At 37.5% G+C, this 21,374-nt stretch overlaps 1 protein-coding gene across 5 annotated transcripts; it reads left to right on the top strand.

The window, feature by feature from the left end:
- The first annotated feature begins 633 nt into the window (after positions 1 to 633).
- Positions 634 to 19,759, top strand: LOC104604748 (Tetratricopeptide repeat (TPR)-like superfamily protein). 5 transcript variants are annotated; one of them, XM_088896132.1, is made up of 9 exons: positions 634 to 1,699; positions 2,428 to 2,658; positions 3,103 to 3,376; positions 4,196 to 4,346; positions 5,357 to 5,579; positions 5,664 to 5,755; positions 15,094 to 15,229; positions 17,818 to 18,149; positions 18,866 to 19,759. In XM_088896132.1, the coding sequence occupies exons 2-9, from the start codon at positions 2,474 to 2,476 to the stop codon at positions 19,114 to 19,116; spliced, it is 1,644 nt and encodes a 547-aa protein (XP_088752258.1). In that variant the 5' UTR covers positions 634 to 1,699; positions 2,428 to 2,473; the 3' UTR covers positions 19,117 to 19,759. The 5 variants fall into 5 exon arrangements, with proteins under 5 accessions (XP_088752258.1, XP_010267553.1, XP_010267554.2 ...); XM_010269251.2 differs by lacking the exon at positions 634 to 1,699 and adding an exon at positions 1,912 to 2,056; XM_010269252.2 differs by lacking the exon at positions 634 to 1,699 and adding an exon at positions 1,937 to 2,112.
- The last annotated feature ends 1,615 nt before the right edge of the window (positions 19,760 to 21,374 follow it).

Here is a 21,374-nt window from a genome sequence, read left to right as displayed (position 1 = left end):
CTGCATTTGCATCGTTTCCAAATGCAGCTTAAGGTTGAGTTTGGAAGGAGTACAAATGCAAATAAATAGAGTGCAAAACCTTATATTTTGTATTATTTTGCATGTATTTACGTTGTACATATTTGCATTTGTACTCTTTCCAAACTGAGCCTAATTGTTTCATGATTTTAGCTTTTAATTGAAAAATATTACCAAAATTTTCCTTGTTCCAAATTCTTAATTTTTTAACAAGCATATTTCTCTTCTTAATGAATTGGGTGGCTTTTGAACCCTAAAAGGAATACCACCATGAGTACGGTGAGATAGTTTAACTGTTTAACAATTTACCCTCGTGCTCGGACTTCGTAATTCTGATTTCTTAAGTGAATATTAGTAGGGTAAATTTCTTAAACTACCCTTATAGTTTAGCTAATTGGCTGAGTGTACCCTTATTGTTTGAAAATTGACTAACGACATTGTTCTTACTGTTTTTGACAATTGACTAACTTCCCTTACAGTTAAGGTCTGTTACTGTTCTGTCAAAACCCTGTTTAAAATTATTTTAAAACCCAATATTACCCTTACCTTGTCCCAAATTCATTTTCGAGAGAATGAAAAAACACTATTCATCGTCTCTTTCAACTCTATGCACAGCGGCAGCGGTCCAACATCGACCCTCTCCACCTCCGGCCAGGTCTCTTCCCCGATCTCTCTCTCCTCTTCCCCATTTTCCATCTCCGAACTCCCTTGTAATAACATCTAGCCTAATACCCCGAAAAAAACAGAGCTAAACCACCCTAGTTTGACGACCACCACAGAAATACAAAAGGCCAACAACCACTTCTATTAAAACAAGCACAAACGGAGAGAACACCGTCTTGGTTAACCTCTGACTGGTCTCTAGATATATTGGGAAGGGAGGCAGGAAAGAAAGGATCAAAAGGTTAGGTTTTGTGTCAGCAACAAAGTTTTCAACAAAGCATTAATATCCTTTCTTCGTTTAAGGCAGTGAAGGAGAGAGACAGAGGCCTATCTCAATTCTGATTTCTTCCTATGCTTTCCTTTCATTTAGAAAAGATTGAGACAACGGGAACCCTCGGTGGGTTTCATAGAGCAAGGAGGAGAGGAGAGGATGTTGGAGGACAAAGCTCTAATTGGCACAAACTGGGATCAATCAATCTAGAGAGATTGAATGATCTTAGATCGATGGAAACGACTCTCCTAGTTCGGTTTTCGCAGGCGATTCCGGTCCAGTTGCTACATTGAACCCAACCCACCTCACCAAACTTTGCTTTGGATCGTTAATGGAGGATCTAAACCTGAGAAGCGAACCTCTGTCTTCAACTCAGGCCCAACATAGAAGCTTGTCTGAAAACATGAGCATCGGAGATTCAACGATTCAAGATAGAATAAGTTGAAGAACGATTTGGGGATGAATTTCTTCTTCTACTGCTACAAAGTTGAAGACCGAAGCACAAGAAAACCCAGAAAGCTTCCATATTATCTCTTGGAACCTGCCTGCTCGTCTTCGTTGACATTCACCATCGGTGGAGAAGTAGGTGTCGTTGGGTTATTCAGCATGAGCCTTCGATGAGGAACAAATTGTTGTTATTATTGTTGTATAGGTATAGTACAGGTCAGAATTGTTGTTGACTAGAAAAATCTCTTTGAGAACCTCCGCACTGATCTACGGAACACTGGTCGAAGAGGGGTACCGCTGGTTCGCACCCCTTCCCTCATTTATTTTTGCATTTTGGATTTATTGTGCAACTGCTGAAATCATCAAGTTTAGTGTTTCTTTTCCTTTTTTTCTGTTTTATTTTGAAAATTTAAAAAACTAAAGGGTAAAATAGTCTTTTTATTTTTTGTTAACAGACGTTAATGGTAAGAGAAGAGTTTTAATCAATTTTCAAATAGTAAGAATAGACTTGATCAATTAACTAAACCATAAAGATAGTTTAAGAAATTTACCATGTATTCTTATCTAACCGCGTCTCACAAACTCCTCAAACTGGTTGGACTGCACAGCTGCGATGGCAATTTCTCTGCGTCTCCCTTCACCTGCCTGTGTCAACGGGTACTACCCATATTCCCATCTCCCTCCTTTCCCTTGCAACCTCTACTTCTTGAAGTGTAATCTCTTTCTCCCTTGTTTCACTTCTCTGTGATCATTATTTCAAATTCTTTTCGGTTTTCCTTTTTCTTTTTTGTTTTTTTTCCTGAAACCGATTTGCCTCCTCGAAATGATTCCGTTTTGTTTTCTTTTTTACTACTTCCTTTATTCGTTTAATTTGGGCGCATGAATTTATCATCTCCGATTGAGTTGTTTATCTACATGTTACCAAATGGAAATGAGGTTTACTTTCGGACTTGTAGGTACATGAATTCATTTTTTTTTTTCGTTTGATGCATATTATGCTCATTGATATTCTCTTTAATGTGTTTCAGAAAGGACCTTTTGTGGCACTCTAACCATGATAGACAGAAGGGTGTGATGCATTTCTATGTTCATCGTCGAAATAAGAATTTGAATGTCAATCTGTATGCAGTGCCTCGTAGAAGTATTTCCAATATTCGTGTCGTAAGATGCTTCAAAACAGATGGCTTAGCAGAATTTAAAAGAGCTCGCGGAGAAGATTATGCTTCTTCTACCGCTATGGCCCCAAATCACTCCCAAAGGTGGGGAACACTTTTTTATACAATTAAGTATTTGTGATTATGAGTTCTACTCCGTAGCTTATATTTGTGCTTAATTGCTAATATTGTCAAATTTAAGACCCTACCTGACATGGTACAATACAATTAAGAGCAGAGAATTGCCCTCACTGTCAAAATCAGCGTCGTAGTCAACCTGCTCGCACCTTTAGCAAACTTATTTCCTATTGCATAGATAAGGTAGGTTGTGTAGAAAAGAACTCAAAATTGACATGACTAGGATTTTTCACACACGTACGCTCAATATTGTTGCTGCATGCCATCCCTACTTGTAACCATTTAAAATTTTTTGACATTGGAATCTTTCAAGGATTATTTGTGACATTTTATTAATAGATTTAGTGGAAAACACTTTGATTTGCAATTGTATCTTGTAATGGTAATTCTTGATGTGTTTCATGTTTGCAGGTCTAAGACATTGCTGGATAGGTCAAGTAAACCCATGGATGGTATGAATGATTTTGAGAGGCAGTTGCAGGAATTCTTTGCTGAAGTTAAATCCATGCTTAAGTTGGGAAACAAAGATGATGCTATTACTCTGCTTCAAGCAAATTATGAAGCAGTAAAAGAACAGATAGATGCAGGAGTGAAAGACATGGAACAAGCTGCTATACTTGACATCATTGCATTGGGATACATGGGTCTTGGGGACTTTGTACTTGTTGAATCCTTGTTAGATATGGTAACTTCTTTTGCTAATTTTTAATTCTAGTGATGTGCAATAAGATGGAACTCGTTTATGCACATATAAGTATACATATATTCATGCATACATATATCTATAGATCATATGTGTTTTTAATAATAAGAGTGGAAATCAGGGAACACTTAGGATTGGAGACCAAGAGGTATCTAAATGTGACCTATTTGCTTACTTTGGTTTGATAATTGATAACAAAGGAGAGATTGAGGAGGATGTTGCTTATAGAATTAGAGCAGGATTGGCAAAGTGGAGGGGTGCATCCGAAGTCTTAAGTTATAGGAGAATATTACTTGTGCTAAGAGGAATATTTTAACAAAAACATTTAGAAGGCCAGCAATGTTGTATGGAGCAGTGTGTTGCGAAATCAAGAAACAATATGTCCAGAAAATGAGTTTGGCAGGATGTAAATGTTAAGATATTAGATTTGAACTTAGTAGACAAAGCAAGAGAAGTTCAGAAGGCTCAATGAGAGAGCCAAAGAAGATACAGGTTTCAGACTGAGAACCTTGCTTTGAACAGGAAGTTCCTGCATCTAAGTTCTCTTGCTTGTGGCCATCTTATTTTCCTATTAGCCTTCCCAAAAGTGTGAAGACTCTAAGTTCTCTTTTTTTCCTATGATGTACCATTCCTTCGCTTTATGGGTATTCCTGTATTATCTTTAAAATAGATTATTACCTTTATCATGTAATGAATTATTATGTTTATCAAAATAAGATTTCAAGTATAATACAGTGGTGGTGATAAAAATCTGTCTGTCTTTTCTCATTGCCCATTTTAATTTTTTATTATGAACAACAGATGAATGAGATTGTTTGCAGCGTAAAGAATAGTGAACCACTTCTAGATTCACTGCTGATGCATATGGGATCTATGTATACAGCTTTGGGGAAGTTTGATAATGCTATGCTTGTCTATAGGAGGGGCCTAGAAATCCTAGAGAATTTATATGGTAAGTTTACTTTTACTTTTTTTATTTATCCTATCAAGTTGCATGATTGTATCTTCTTTATGGAGACTTAATTAAGGTATTCAATTGGTCCTTCCTTTCTGATCTACTAGATTGGTTATCACATTACCTTCTATGTAGGCATGTGTGCAGTTATGATATGATAGGAAAATATCATGAATACCTTCTATTTAGGCAAGGTACATTATAGATTTTCTAGTTTACATGTTTTACCTTTCCCTCTGTAAATACTCTTTAAGTCTTAATAGCATTTGTTTCCCTTTGTTAATTGTTATTACTTATTACCTGCTTTTTCCCCAAAGTTTTGCAAGGCAAATGCAATGCTTAAATGTTTTCCATTTTTATAATTAGTTTGTGAAACTGTGTCAGGATCATCGTTTGTGTTGAAGCAAAATCTTATGCTCAACTTCCAAATCTTTTCTTCTGTTGTATCTTCACTTGATATTACCTTCTTCTTGCTTTTGCGTATATAATAATTATATGCTTAGGCAAGAATTAGTTTTATTTACTACAGCAATAAAAAAGATTGATCATATAATGAGTATCTCACCATTGTCTTTTTTCCCTTTTAGAACCTCGTTGGCTGAGTGTTTCTTTATTATTTCTTCTGCTCTATTCAGATATCTGAGGGTGGGCCTTGGCGCAATGGTTGGTTTCTCCATTGTGACCTGGGTGACCGGGGTTCAAATCTTGGGAACAGCCTCTTTGTATGTGCAGGGGTAAGGTTGCGTACATCTGCCCCTCCTCAGACCCCGCATTAGTTGAGCCTTGTGCACTGGACTGCCCTTTGCTCTATTCAGATATCTATGCTTATATTAGGGTCATTTTTGTCCTTCAGAGGACTATGTTAGGCAAAAGGTTTTTCTTTCTTTTAATAGTTTAGATGGTTCCCCTTTGCTTTAGCTCCTATTGTGCCGGTGCATCTTTGTAATGTTTAGGAGTTTGTTGAAAGTGGAAAATGTGTGATAGGATAAAATTATCTTTTATTGCAGGAAAAGATAGTCCTTTTCTTGTTATACCACTTCTGGGGATAGGAAAAGTGTTTGGTGCAATTGGGAGGGCTACAAAAGCAGTAGAGATCTATAAGCGGGCATTGAATATATTGGAAACGAGCAGAGGTGCTGACAGTGAAGATGTTGTGCTACCTTTATTTAATCTCGGCAATCTCCTAATCAAGGAAGGAAGGGCTTCAGATGCTGAAATTTATTTTAAGAGGTTATTTTGTCCTACATGATTCTTGATATTGTCTTGACAATTTTACTGGTATTTAGTATCTTCATCTTCCTTTTCTCTTTTCAGAATTTCAAGCATATATATGAAGATTTATGGAGAACATGATGGAAGAGTAGGAATGGCTATGTGTTCCCTAGCCCATGCCCTGTGTGCAAAAGGTAATTCTTTTAGGTTCTTGTTTTTCATGCTTGTAGTTTCTCCTATAAATGGTACTTTCTCGTAATGTGAAAGTTGATGCGTTTGTTCTGCTGTTATTATGTTATTATTAACCATTGTTGCATGAACTCTACTAAATGGATGACCTCTCCATTTTGGGCATGCATCGGATTCTGATGCTCCACAGATTCCTGATGATGTTTCTATGTGGCATTTTCTTTGTATATCATAGATTATTTAAGATATTTCTCATATCAAATATTACTTTGTACTATAAAGGAACATTTTTTGCAGGTAGATATTTTTGAAACTCGAAGGTAAACTATTTTATTCATATACCAAAAAATACAAAAGATAAACCCTGTACAATGAGATGATACAACCAAATAACCCTTTTTAGAAAGCCCAAATACATTCAATTTCTATTTTCTTACAAAAAGAAAGTCCCAATTAAAAGAAATATTAGTGTCGTAGTTTTCAAGGCACCGAGGCAAGGCTAGGTGATAGGGAAGTGCCTTGTCACCTAGTTGCCTAGGCAATGGGATGTTTTGAATAAAAACCATGAATCCTAGTGTTATTCCCTAGGTTCCAACAAGCGGCAACCATCTTTCACTATTAATTATCTATAATCTTCTTAAAAATGTATAAACTTTATTTAAAACATAGAAAATCTTAATATTCATGAAAGAAAACGGAAGAAAGAAAAGAAATTTCAGAAAATAAAGGGGTTGAGCCTCTGTTTTTGTCCTTGGAAAAGAAGAAAAAAAGAAATGAAGAAGAAAATTAATATGTGTTGAATTCATAAAAAATAAAAATCAATATGTGTTGATTGACAAAATATCAAGTCTGTTGGTTGGACAAAAAGAAGAAAATTAGTATGTCTTTGAGGGTTCAGGACAGTTTACATCTTGATTGAACAAACTAGCAAATGCAAGAGCCAGAACAAATCTGATCTCTAAACTCAGGCACAATGGCAGGAAGATAGACATGTTAGGCTGCCTTGGCATTTCTTGATCGTTATAGTAAGGTAATAGACCTTAGAGGTAGTTTTTATTTTTTTCATACGTTAACGGGTTATTTTTATATCATTTGGGGTATGAAAAAGGCATGCACTTATTAGGCGATTTGATTTTTCATTTGATTGTTAGCATGTTTGTGTTCTTTCATAGAGTTGCAAAAAAGTGTTGTGATCATGTGAATTCATCGAAACCAAATCACCCAAGCATGTACTCATTTAGTGATTTGGTTTTTCATTGAATTAATAGCATGGTTGTGTTTCATCGGAGGGTTGCATGAAAGCGTTGTGGTCGTGTTAGTTCATCATTCCACATGTTAGGCTACCCTAATATTTCTAAATTGTCATATTAGGGTAGTAGACCCTAGAGGCAATCTCTATTTTTTCATATGTTAGTGTCATTTGGGGTAACAATAATAGGATGCACTCATTGGATACTTTGGCTTTTCACTTTATTAATAGCATGTTTGTGTTTTAAGTAGAGCGTTGCAAAAGTATTATGACCATGTGGAAAGCTATTTATGTGTTTCTGCAACTCTTAAGGATTTGTTCCCTTCCCTTTACTTAGTTTCCTTGTACAAAAACAAGTGTGTCTCGGATTTTGTTGTTCCTCCAACCCTTCTATTGAATCATAATTGGGATTTTGGTTTCTGAAGAGTTAAGGGATGCTGAAATGGTAGAGTTGAATGGGCTTTTGCAACTTCTTGACTCTGTTTGCTTGGACCCTACCAAACTGGATAGATGAGTAGTCGATCAAGACTACAATCAGTCTTGAATTCGAAAGTAAAAGAAAAGGATTCCAGAAGAAGAAAAGAAGAAGAAGAGAGGGAGAAGCAGAAACACACGAAGGGTTTTTTTAGAAAAGAGAGAGAGGGTCGAATTATTCAGATCTGCTGACCCACTCTTAATATTTATATGTTGACTAATTGTAAAAGGGCTGAATTGCCCTTATTGCTTACATGGCAAATAAACTAATAATAAAGCTGAAATAACAAGCTGTAACAACAAACTGAAATAACTACCAACTAACACTGACATAACTAACAAAAAAAAAATATATGCTGTGCTGCCATACGAACACAGTGGGGACCACAGCAGTGGGGTCCACATCAGTGTTCTCTACACTCCCCCTCAAGTTGAGAGAAGATAACTGATTTCGTTGATATCAAAAACTGGAAGGGGCAAAACAAAAACAAAAGACAAAGCCCACTAAATTGGCAATGTATGAGCACTATACAAAAAATCCCTTCCCAGCTCAGATTTAGCTAGACTATCAGCCACTTGATTTAATTCTCTAGGAATCCATCTAAAGCTGCAGTATAAACAAGAGGCAACCTCCCTGATTTCTAACAGCAGATGGGATAGCTTCCACAGGTCCAGAGTCTGCCCTGAAGCCCAATTTATAACATTCCTCGAATCTCCTTCCACTGCAATGAAACAGAGCTGATGTGATTTGGTGATTCTGAGGCCTTCCAGGAGGGCCCTAGCCTCTGCTTCAGAAGCATCAGCAGCCGTGGAAGGGCCACTATAGGCCCAAATTGATTCTCCATTTGCTCTTTGAATCAGACCTCCTATTCCAGCATTTGAGCTGTCCTCTGCAAATCTCCTAAAGCTGCTATCAAAGTTCAGAGTATGCTCATAATCTTGTCTTGGGGTGGTTTTAAGGAAAGGCTGAGGGTGAAAAGGAGAGACTAACAATAGGGCAGGCCAATTCCATTGTATGTCATTCTGGTTGATACCCTCAAAAACTTTACTATTCACCACCCAGCTGCTAATGTTAGTCAGGATACGTTCTCGAAGAGTCTCCAAGGAGGAGTAGCTCTCCTAAAATAATCTCTTATTTCTTTCCTCCCAGATATTCCACATGACGGCATGAAGAATTGCTTTCCAGAAGCAGCTTCCTCTCTTGCCCGGAATCGTCTTTAGCCCTTGCTAAGAGTTGATAAACTCCTTAACAGAATTAGGGGGAATCCAGCTGAGCTTGCCTCTAGCTAAGGAATCGAGAAAGAACTGCCAAAGACTTCTGGCCACAGTACAGTTAATAAGAAGGTGCCCAATAGATTCCTTATCATTATAACACATCAGACAAATAGAAGGAGAAATATAGCAATGTCCTGAAGCTTCTTTTGGAGGTTGTCGCAAGTATTCAGCTTTGAGCAAGATGCCTCCCAAACCATGAAGGAAACTCTAGAGGGGACTTTTGGGGGAGCTGTAGTTCGGCAGATCTAGAAGAGGAGGGAGAAGAGAGAAGAGAGAAGAGAGAAGAGAGAAGAGAGAAGAGAGGAGAGAAGAGAGAAAAGAGAGATTTACTCCCAAGAAGTATAGCTGGCGGTGCCTAAGTTAATATTTATACTTAGGGCGACAACTCATAACTAATACACTGAGGAAAAGACAAAAAAAGCCCTTAGTAGGCCACGGGCCTCTACATACACATTACAACACTCCCCCTCAAGTTGGAGCATATATGTCAATCATGCCTAACTTGTCACACAGTTCATTATGTCACAAATAGTGAAGACCCTTCGTAAGGACATCAGTTAGTTGTTCCTTGGAACTAATGTAAGGAGTACAAACTTTCCCCTTTTCAAGTTTCTCCCTTATGAAATGCTTGTCGACTTTAATGTGCTTGGTCCTGTCATGAAGAACTGGATTGGCTACAATATTAATGGCTGCCTTGTTGTCACAATAGAGAGACATTGTGCCATAACCTGAGAGACCTGACTCTCCAATCAAATTCTTCACCCATAGTACTTCAGCAACTCCATGTGCCATGGACCTATACTCGGCCTCAGCACTAGATCTGACCACCACACTTTGCTTTTTGCTTCTCCAAGTGACCAAGTTCCCACCAACAAAGGTACAATATCCACTAGTTGATTTCCTATCATCAACTGCTCCAGCCTAATCTGCATTTGTGTAGACTCCCACTTTCATATGATCATGTTTCTTGAAAAGTAACCCAGTTCCTGGATACTTCTTTAGATACCTGAGTACCCTTTCAACTGCCTCTAGATGGGAGGATGTTGGTGCATGCATAAATTGATTGAGGACACCAACAACATAAGCTATATTCGGTCGAGTCATTGATAGGTAAAGGAGTCTTTCTACCAACCTCTGAAATTTCCTAATATCTGTCACTGGTTCTCCGGTACAATCACCAAGCCGATGGTTTTCTTCAATAGGAGAGTCTACAGGTTTTGCTCCTAACTTTCCTGTGTCCTGCAAAAGATCTAGGACATACTTCCTTTGGGAAATGAAGATGCCCCTTTTTGAGCGGGCAACCTCAATACCAAGGAAATAACATAGCTGTCCCAGATCTTTCACCTCAAACTGCATAGCAAGGGATTCTTTGACCTTTTTAACCTCAGAGTCCCAATTCTTTGTAATCACAATGTCATCAACATAGACAATTAATACCACAACATTCTTCTGGTTTCTCTTGACAAATAGAGTATGGTCAGATTGGCACTGCTTGAACTCAATTTGCTGTAAAGCCAAGTGAAATCTACTAAACCAGGCCCTTGGGGATTGTTTCAAACCATATAAATATTTTTTTAGTTTGCAAACTTTCCCTTCACACCCTTGTGCTACAAACCTAGGAGGCTGAATCATGTAAACTTCTTCTGCCAGATCCCCATTTAAGAAAGCATTTTTGATGTCCTGTTGGTGGAGCTCCCAATCAAAGTTAACAGCCAAGGATAGTATAATCCAGATAGTGTTCATTTTAGCAACTGAGGAAAAAGTCTCTGCATAGTCAACCCCATACACCTGAGTGTACCCTTTTGCAACTAGCTTGGCTTTATACCTTTCAACCAACCCATTTGCTCTATGCTTTACTGTGAATACCCACTTGCATCCCACTGGCTCCTTGCCTTTGGGAAGATTCACCAACTCCCAGGTATTGTTTTTGTGAAGAGCACTAATTTCTTCCTTCATTGCCTCTGTCCATTCAGGTATAGATAAGGCTTCTGCAAGACTTTTGTGAACAGAGACGGAATCAATGGCAGTCAAAAAGGCATGAAATGCGGGAGCAATGTTTTCATAGGATAAAAAATGAGCAATAGGATGCTTAGTAGTAAATGATCAAACACCTTTTCTATGAGCAATTGGGGCATCAAGATCATTAGTAGGATCATCAATAGCACTAGGTTCAATCATATCAAAGGGAACAAGGGTACCTGGATTTTCCTTCAAGGAGTTAGAAGGTGCTGAATGTATAGTCTCAAGTTGCTCCATAGCCTTCGAATTCAGCATCCCTTATGGCGTCTTAAGAAGACACGGAATGGAGAGGAGTCAGGAATAGGGGGAAGAGGGATTTGAGGAGCCGGAGCTTGCCTCTCCTCCTTCACATTATTCTCCCCCTGAGGAGAGGCTTGAAAGAAGGGTTATGATTCAAAAAAGGACACATCCATAGAGACAAAGTACTTAGAGGTGACTGGATTGAAGCATTTGTAGCTCTTCTGGGAAGAGGGATAACCCAAGAAAACACACAGAACAGATTTGGGGTCCAATTTACCCCGTTTGGGAGATAGATCATGAATAAAGCATTTACACCCAAACACACGTAGAGGAATGGAAAATAAAGGGGATTGAGAGAAGAGAAGTTGATGTGGGGCCTTGTATTGCAGGAGGCGTGATGGCATACGATTATTAACATAAGCTGTAGCCATCACAGCCTCAACCCAAAACCGTTTTGGAACATGCATGTGAAGCATCAAACCTGGGCAATTTCGAGGAGATGGCGGTTCTTCCTTTCAGCAACTCCATTCTGTTGTGGTGTTTTGGCACATGAGCTTTTGTGAAGAGAAAAACTCAGCTAAGTCATGATGGAAATACTCCTTTGCATTATCCAATTGGAAAATTTGGACTTCAACATTAAATTCAGTGAAAACCATGCGATAGAAATCTTGCACAATCTTGGGTACCTCTTCTCTTGAGTGCATAGGATATAGCCACGTGTATCTTGAATAGTCATCAATAAAGTTGATAAAGTACTTGTACCCACTCTTAGTAGATATGTTAACAGGGCCCCAAACATTAGAAAAGACAATATGGAAAGGCAAAGTAGATCTTTTATTATTTGATGGAAAAGTTGTTCTACAATGCTTACTCAACTGGCACGTTTCACAATGCAAACTAGTAAGAGACACTGACTTGAACAATTTAGGAAACATAACTTTCAAAGACTCAAAGGACAAATGCCCAAGGTGATTATGCCATAACCACAGTTGACTGTTTGTAGGCTGACTCATAAGACTCATAGATGCTGATGCTATAGGGCCAACTTTATTCTCCAAGATGTAGAGACCATCAACCATATGTCCTTTACCAATCGTCCTCCCTGAGGTTAAATCCTGGAAAACACAAGAATGAGGAAAAAATGTTACACAACAGTTTAAAGACTGAGTAATACTACTTATAGATAACAAATTGATAGGAAGTTTGGGAACATAAAGGGTATGGGATAAGACAAGGCCATCAGGAAGAGATATAGATCCCTGACCAACAATGGTGGATAGAGACCCATCAGCCAATCTCACTTTATCCCTTCTAGAAAGAAGAGTGTAGGTCTGAAAGAGATTTGACTTACCGGTCATATGGTTTGATGCCGCTGAGTCAATGACCCAAGGTGACTCGGGAGCAAAGGTACACACATGAAATGCAGAAGCACTTTTAACTGATGTAGAAGCAAATGAGGTAGAAGGGGTAGGAATCGACCTGTCCAACTGCCCGAGTGTCCTACCATACAATTCCAAATGATCTCTGAAAGAGTTGATGATGTCTTCCTTGGGATCAAAACCACTAGGATGCTCTTGAGAAAACACAGTAGTTTGATTACTTTGCTGATAGTCTTGAGTGGCCAGATTTGCAGAACTAAATTTCTTCTGAGGAGGCTTCTTTGAAGTGTCTTGATTTTTGGTTGCCCACTTGGGCTTACCTACTAATTCCCGACAGGTTTCTCGAGTGTGTCTAGGCTTTTGGCAATGAGTACACCACAGTTTGTCCTTATCTTCACCTTTCCTTGGTTCCCCCTTTTTCATTCCTGTGTTACCCCCTCAGAAACATTCATGAGATTTTTCCTGGTCTCTTCAGATTGGACTAGAGCATGTATTTCCTGAACTGAAGGAAGTTCCTTACTTCCCAAAATCTGCACCCAGAGAGCCTCATAAGCCAGGTTCAGCCCATGTAAGAAAGCAAAAACCCGCTGTTGGGAGACAAGTATTTTATAGTCCTGGGCATCTTCATCATTCCTCCAGTCAATGGTCTGATAATAGTCTAGTTCCTTCCAGACAGATGTAAGGGCTGAGTAGTATATAGATAGGCTACGGTCACCTTGTCTACACATAGATGATTCTGCTTGAAGTTGATAAATCTTGGCAAAATGCCTCTGTTCAGAATAGGTGTCCTTGGCTTGTTCCCAAATTTCACAAGCTGTGTCAGCCCATATGAAATATTTCCGTACATGAGGTAACATGGAGCCTAACAGCCATGACATAACCATGCTGTTCTCTTGATCCCATCGATCATGTTCAGCAGTACCAGACTTTGGTTCTTTTATTTTTCCACTTATATAACTGGCCTTCCTCCTAGCTGTAACATAAAGTTTGATGCCTTTGGACCATTCTAGATAGTTCAGGCCATTAAATGGGGTAATAGACATAGAAAAATTCATGCTGTCCATTCCCCCAATTAGGTTTCCTTGCTGTGAAGTAATGCCAGAGGTTGTTGAATCCTCAGTAGCCATTTCCACAGAAATATTACTGCTGTTTTTTAAAAAACCAATCTGATATAGAAGGTTTTTTTTTTCCCTGAACAATAAGTAGGCTCCAAAAACACAGGTTTGACAGTACTGTAGGTCAAAGATTCTTAGCTGAAACACTTCAGTTTGCAAAAAAGGGATACAGCTAGTCTCTATGACTTCAGAACTGTGACATTCACAGTGGTCAAAATTTACTTATGAGTGTAACAGTACGTACCTTCCACGACCCACAGCACATAGAAAAAAACCTCAGAAAGGACAAGTTTCAATGCATTCGGCTGCCACCACAAACTCAAAAAAACCTTATACTGCATTCGGTTGCCACCACAGATCCAGATATCATTTTTTTAATGCATTCGGCTGCCACCACACCCTTCTTCTTGGTACAGCGACCAAGAGAGAAGAAGAAAATAAAATAAATAGTCTGAAAGTTGCACCCAGAAGAAGCACACGATGGAGTCTTTCAATCAGAATAGCTTTTCCAGAAAAGGAAAGAGAACCAGATCTAGAAAAGTTGCACCCAGATCAGAGCTCTGATACCATGTAGTTCGGCAGATCTAGAAGAGAGGAGGGAGAAGAGAGAAGATAGAAGAGAGGAGAGAAGAGAGAAAAGAGAGATCTATTCCCAAGAAGTATAGCTGGCGGTGCTTAAGTTAATATTTATACTTAGGGCGACAGCTCATAACTAATACACTGAGGAAAAGACAAAAAAAAACCTTAGTAGGCCGCAGGCCTCTACATACACATTACAATAGGAGCCAAACCTTTTTTGCCCGGAAAAGGAGAGGGGGGTGGGTTGGTAGTTAGGTGCTGAAAGAAGGAAGAGGTAGTGAAGGATCCATGTGGGATTAAAGACATATAAGCTTGTCCTCAGAGGAGTGAGAGATGAACACTTCTGAGAGTAAAGAGAGTAAAGAGGTGATTTCAGATAATTCTGAGTCTCTAGTTCTCTACGAAAATTGAGATTAAAGGAAAGGCCTTCTGAACCTCTTATCAAGGTTGCAGAAATGAGAACTTGCTTATCACACACTAGCCTAAAAAGTGAGGGGAAGGCTTCACAGAAGAGATTATTTCCCCACCAAAGGTCTGTCCAGAATTTAACAGTGTTCCCTTTTCCTACTTTCAGTCTAATAAAGGGAGAGAAGGAAGCAAATGAATGAAGAATACCTTTCCAATAAGCTTCACTTGAAAATATAAAATCAACATATTCATTAAAAAAATTGAAGAAAGACAATAAAATTCAAGTCTGTCTTGGCTGCCTAACAACTAACTACCGGCACTCTGCCTACCTAACAAATTATAATTATTTCATGGTAAAGGTGAACCATAGAAAGAATGCTCATTAGCTGTTTAGGGTTCTGCTGATGTATAAAGTCAACTGTTTAGTGAATATTTTTCAACTTGTATACCAAAAAAAAAAGTTGTTACATTATAAAGATATCAGGGCCATCAAATGTTTTTTTCTTTTTTCTTTCTAAAAATTTTCCATGCTATAACCATTCACAGGAAAAAGATCCTCCACGACATGCTAAATGGTTCTATCTTCTTTTATATGTCATATTCAGGAAATGTGGATGAAGCCATCTCTTCTTACAGAAATGGTCTTAAGGTTATTAAGGATTCAAAGTACATGGCTTTAGATGATGACATTATGGAGAAGATGAGGATAGATTTGGCAGAATTACTTCATGTCGCAGGAAGGTAAAGATTTCATGTTATATCTCATGAAAATTGTTCTGTAAGAAAATAGAAGCTCTTCATCTTTTAATGAATGCCATATTTCTTCTTTTTTCCATGTGTTTTTTTATTGACATACAGCACCATTTTTTCTTATTTCAGTATAGGATCATTTCTTGAAATCAAATCATATAATATTACGAGTTGATTGCTTGTTTGGATCTTACTGCCGAGAACTTTTTTATAAGGGCATCCACGTAAAGTACAAATGCAATTCAACATTCCAAATTATGAATTGTATTTGACCCACAATCCGAAAAATCATGTAATATATCATTTGTTCCTTTTAATATATGTTCCTGTAGCAAACTTTTACTTGTGATATAATGGCCTTCCTTTTTTTCGTTATGCTTTTAAGTACTCATGTAAAAGACTAGAAGGCTTGGTGCACATCAATTTGTTTCCTCCCCCTGTGGAATGATGTAATTTTAAATGTGCATTAAGACCTTTAGAGAGGGTCATGTATCTCTCCTCATTTCTACCCCTCTCCTATATAATGACTTAATATGGTAATTTGTGTTACTTCTATATGTCTGGATGTATTAAACTCATTATATGCATGTTGGACTGTTTGGTAGATGTGGAGATGTGGTGAATTGGCTAAAAATCATGTACTAAGCTTATTTACCTCTATGCCTAACTGGCCAACCAAAAGAGCCAAGATCATGTGGAAATGTGGTAGGGCTGCGGTATGTTGGACTGTTTGGGAGGAGAGGAACACAAGGATATTCTTAAATAAGGAGAGAAGATTGGAAAAAATCATGGAGATTATCCACATTAGGATGATACATTGGAATTGTTTAAAGTATTCTCAGTTGATGAGATGACAAGGAGCTGGAAGGAGATTGCAGATTCAGGCTCAAGTAGAATGAATTTAAACTCTTGCTAGACTCCACCTCATGGGTTTACCAAACTGAATTTCGATAGTAGCAGCATAGGCAATCCGGGGTCTTCCGGAGTAGGGGGAGTGATAAGGGATGAAATAGGGAATTTGTTAGCTATGTACTCTGGTCCGATTGGGGTGGGAGATTCCTTGAGGGCTGAGATTCTAGGAGCTATTGAAGGGATACAAAGGGTCAAGGAAATGAATATTAAAAACTTGATTATAGAAGGTGATTCTGAAATTGTGGTGAATTGGCTAAAAGAGGACAGTTCTATGCTCTGGAAATACAGCAATGAAAAGAGGAAGCTCAAGTGGCTCACCAAGGACATGGAAATTCATTGTACATGGATAAAGAGAAGTGAAAATGCATTGGTAGATGGTCTAGCTAGGCAAGGGGTAAACAGAAACACTATATTTTGGGCTGTTTTGTAATTGCTGTAATTGCTGCATCGTCAGGATGTTCCTTGGGTAGTTGGGAATTAAGATTCTTTAGCTCCTTCCCTTGCAATTCTGATTCTCTCAATCATTAATAAAATTTCATTGTTATTGATCAAAAAAAAAAACTCATTATATGCATGTATGCATAGACATATGCACACAGATGTCAGTGGTCCAAAGCTTTGAATATTTAAGTTCAGAAACTGACACTCCCACTCATTTTTTGTACTTCATGGTGCAATAAAAACTTGGGACAAAACCTCTCAGAATGAGTTTTCTTTTGTTTTCATTTTTTTATATACATGGATATTCATTGTACATGGATAAAGAGAAGTTCAAATGCATTGGCAGATGGTCTAGCTAGGCAAGGGGTAAACAGAAACACTATATTTTGGGCTGTTTTGTAATTGCCGCATGGTCAGGATGTTCCTTGGGTAGTTGGGAGTTAAGATTCTTCAGCTCCTTCCCTTGTAATTCTGATTCTCTCAATCATTAATAAAATTTCATTGTTATTGATCAAAAAAAAAACTCATTATATGCATGTATGCATAGACATATGCACACATATGTCAGTGGTCCAAAACTTTGAATATTTTAAGTTTAGAAACTGACACTCCCACTCATTTTTGGTACTTCATGGTGCAATAAAAATTTGGGACAAAACCTCTCAGAATGAGTTTTTCTCTTGTTTTTGTTTTTTTTATATATATGTTTTGTTGGTTCTTTCATTTGTTTAGAGGTGGCATAGGAGATAAAACCTCTCAGGGAGAGTTTTCTAGAAGCATTTCAAGAAGCATATATATACAAGGAGGGTCACCAAATGAATGAGATTAAGAAGCAAGATGTGCAAGACGAACCCTTGGAAGCAGAGACCTTGTACTCGTTTGTATTGTATTCACTTTTTATAGTTTTTTTTTTATCAATATTCACTTTTTATAGTTGAAGGAAAATGTAATGTCTTGTGTACAATTACAAGGAAAAATTACTTGTTGTATGTATAACCATGAGAAATTGGCTAAATGGATTATCCAAAAATCATTTTAATTGAACATAATAGAAACTTATCCCAATTACATTGGATTTACTATATAACTCCTGCTCTCCATTCAAGTTCAACTTGATCAGGGCTCAGGGGCCATATGTTCTAGTTATCATAAGCATAATTTTCATCTTCATTCTTTTTTAATTTGCACTCCTTATGTTCTCATCATCTATATATCTTTTTCCTTAGGGAAAATGAAGGCCGAGAGCTATTGGAGGAGTGTTTGCTGGTGAGTGAGAAGTATGAAGGGAATGAGCATCCGAGTACAGTGACCCATCTTCTAAATCTTGCAACCTCTTATTCACGCTCGAAGAATTTTGTGGAGGCTGAGCGCTTATTGAGGACAAGTCTGCGAATAATAACAAAGAGCATGGGACCTGAAGATCCATCAATTACCATCCCAATGTTACATCTTGCTATTACACTCTATCATATGAAACAGTTTGAAGAGGCAGAATATCTGGCTCTGGAAGCTGTGCACATACGTGAGGAGGCATTTGGAAAAGAGTCTCTTCCAGTTGGTGAGTGTTTTTTTTTTCTACATTTTGCCTTGTTAGTAATTTGGTTTCTTGGCCTAGTATTGCACCCTCTATTTGAAGAATCAGCTGATTTGACTTCTCTTTTAATTAGTGGAAGTTATAATAATTTTTCCTGAAATGACATTTTTACTTCTATGAGAGATTAAAAGAAGAGGGAGAATTGAACTTTTGACAGCTAATATTATATGAGTTTCAAGTTTCTACATCTACCTCGAGCACCATTGGGAATATGATGTCAAACCTCAAATCTTTAAACAGAACTCAAGACTGTATATAGCTATATTTTTTTCTTCTGGCAGTATATGCAAATAGTAAAGTATTTGTTCTACAAATACTGATATAAATATTTGTTCTATAATAATTAGTTATAAATTAACATATCTCATTAATTGTATCAGATACCTATAGGCCAGGACAAAAATAGATGCAAGAGTAGATTGTAACATGACATATATCAGATGTTCACTGTAATTTTTTTGCCCCATTTTCAGTCATGCATCATTAATAAAATCTTCTTGATTGTGTTGGTGACTCAAAAATAGTTCAACAAAGGTCATACTTTATCCCTCTGAGCTAATTCTAATTGATATTAATAATGTGATTATCCTAAATGTGGTTGCTATAGCTCTTTATTTGAATTTCTTGACAGAAGTAAATGTGCTTCATCTCCAATAATATTATCTCTATTTGCATGGCAGGGGAAGCCCTTGATTGTTTAGTATCTATTCAGACCAGAATAGGGACAGATGATAGTAAGATATTGATGCTGCTGAAGAGGGTATTGAGCATTCAAGAGAAAGAGTTGGGATATGAGAGCGAAGATGCCATGATTACACTGAAGAAGGTAGTTTTCTATTTGGATAAATTGGGGAGGAAAGATGAGAAATTACCTTTACAAAGAAGATTATCCATGTATAGAACAAAGCATAAGCAAAGTGTTCGATGGTAATGCTTTTTAATCCATAGATGCTTTGTAAATTTCGAAAAGCTGGTTCTAGGTGGAGCACAATTCCATTAGTATATATGGACAGTGCTAGTTGCAGAAAGCTTCATGGCAGCAATGCTTTGGAACACCCACACAAGACACATCAGGTACAGGGGTAAGTTGGGCCATAACACGATGTTTCTCGTATCCATTATGACATTGGTATATGGTATCCAATACAAGAATCTTATAGTCTGTAAATGACTCTATCTCTGGCTAGTTATGGCAGAGACTTGGGATCAAATCCTGCCACCAAGGTTCGGGGGTTATGGGTATGGGGGGATGGGTTGGGTTACCACCCGTTGGAGATCCGGTCTGGATGGTGACTGCTGGAACCAGAAATTGGCAGTCAAAACAGGTTTTCTTTATTGCTCCATTCTTTAAAATTACTTCTGTAGTCAGAACCACTGCCATCTCTCCACATCTACTTTTTTTCTCATCGAGTCTAAATTAGGAGTATTCACGGTCTGGTTTGGTGCGGTTTGAAGATCTCTGACCAAATTGGTAAATTACGGTTTGAGAAAATTCTAAATTGAATTAAACCATTTTGGTATGGAAATCAAACCAAACCAAACCGTTTTATTAAGGTTTGGTGCGGTTTTTAATATGGTTTGAGGACTTTAGATCATTCTACAATTCTTTTGGGTTTAACCAAATTCGAAAGTCCAAATAGCTCTCCTAAAAATTAAAACTTAAAACTTTTATTTATTATTTTATTAAAAAATAAAGAGTTCATTATATATTTATAATTTTACAAATTCCACTTAGATATATTATATATAATATTTATATATCATATATTCATATTATATATATATATATATATATATTTTTTTTTTTTCGGTTTACGGCTTATGGTTTAGTTTGGTTTATAAAATTCAATAAACCAAATCGACACCCTAAATCGTAATTCAGAAAATTTTCAAACCGAATCAAACTGTTTATAGTTATAAACCAAATTAAACCGCAAATTTGATTTGATTTGATTCGGTTTTGTGATTTGAACCGTATAATGAACACCCCTGGTCTAAATTAAATGTATTACATTTAATTTTGATGTACAATATTTTTCGGGGAGAATTTAGCGTAATCTGTCACGAATGTGTGATGAAGGTAAAACAAAGAAAAATGGATAAAGATGTGGAGAGGAGAGGACCACCATTAGCTTGCCAATTGAAACCATTTTTGGTCAAGCTCCCAGATTCTGATCGCCGTTGGTTTGTTGTGTTATTTTAACCTCGGAAGTTGGAATACTTGGACGACTCCAACTCATCAGCACCTGTATAAGGATGACAAATGAAATGATTCATGACGAATTCGGATGGGGTAGGCACATTAGTGAGCATTTACAATATTTTTTTTTGACACTTCTCTATTAAAATACTTCCAACTTATCATTGAAAAAGTGCCCAATTAATGTGCTTTCCATGTTGTGTCTACTACATCCAATGAATTGGTCATTTGCAGGGTGTAATGGGAGCATATATTTCTATCCAAACGATTCACCTGTCTTGTGGGTTGGCTTTTACCCGTTTTACTGTGCCGTCTCTGATTTTACATCTGACTAATCAAACTCCAAGGCTCTTTTTCAAGAAACTAAGGTGTGTGTCAATGGAAGAGACGAATGTCACAGAAAGATGTCGACAGAAGGACGGAGTGTTGCACCTTCAAGAATCAAAGACTTAAACTAGTTGTTTGTTTGTTTATGTTAATTTCTCCATAGAATTTGGAAGCTTCTTCTATGTGTAAAATCACTAATGATTCTTTCTTTTAATTGGTTTAGTTAAAGCTTCCTTCTATTATATGCATAAAAAAAGAAGTCACTGCACGTGCTTGAAAAAGGTTGGAAACCTGATGCTTCTATTCTATGGCGCGCATTGTTGATCCTTCATTTTCTTTGTGGCTTGGAATAATTCCCGGCCATTTGTTAGACCATTAGATTCCACTGTTTCCTCTCTCTGTGGAAACCCCAGAAGCAAAGCTTGTTTCTGGGTGGAGAAATCCATTATTAGACATGTAATGTGCACCCTTTACCAAAAATGCATAATGTGCGCGAATGGACACCAAGCTTTTCACAATTCCTTATGAAAAGCCCAGGGCCAGAACCTTGCAATGAGTTCCAAGATATAATGGATTTTTTTTTCTCAAACTCGAACTTGTATAAATCTTTGAAAAAATCTACGCCCTTTTTACCAAAAAAGAAGAAAGAAAAAATATCTACG

The sequence above is a fragment of the Nelumbo nucifera genome, chromosome 1 (assembly GCF_055504915.1).
Source record: "Nelumbo nucifera cultivar China Antique chromosome 1, China Antique-T2T, whole genome shotgun sequence".
Lineage (NCBI taxonomy): Eukaryota > Viridiplantae > Streptophyta > Magnoliopsida > Proteales > Nelumbonaceae > Nelumbo > Nelumbo nucifera.
Note: the sequence above shows the minus strand (reverse complement) of the source record. Positions and strands in the feature narration are given on the sequence as shown.

Excerpts from the sequence above, each read along its gene's own strand:
- LOC104604748 (XM_010269252.2), top strand. The coding sequence starts at position 1,952 with ATGTATTCTTATCTAACCGCGTCTCACAAACTCCTCAAACTGGTTGGA. Across the intron at positions 5,756-15,093 it reads CCATGCCCTGTGTGCAAAAG|GAAATGTGGATGAAGCCATC; the intron begins GTAATTCTTTTA and ends TGTCATATTCAG. Across the intron at positions 18,150-18,865 it reads AAAAGAGTCTCTTCCAGTTG|GGGAAGCCCTTGATTGTTTA; the intron begins GTGAGTGTTTTT and ends TTTGCATGGCAG.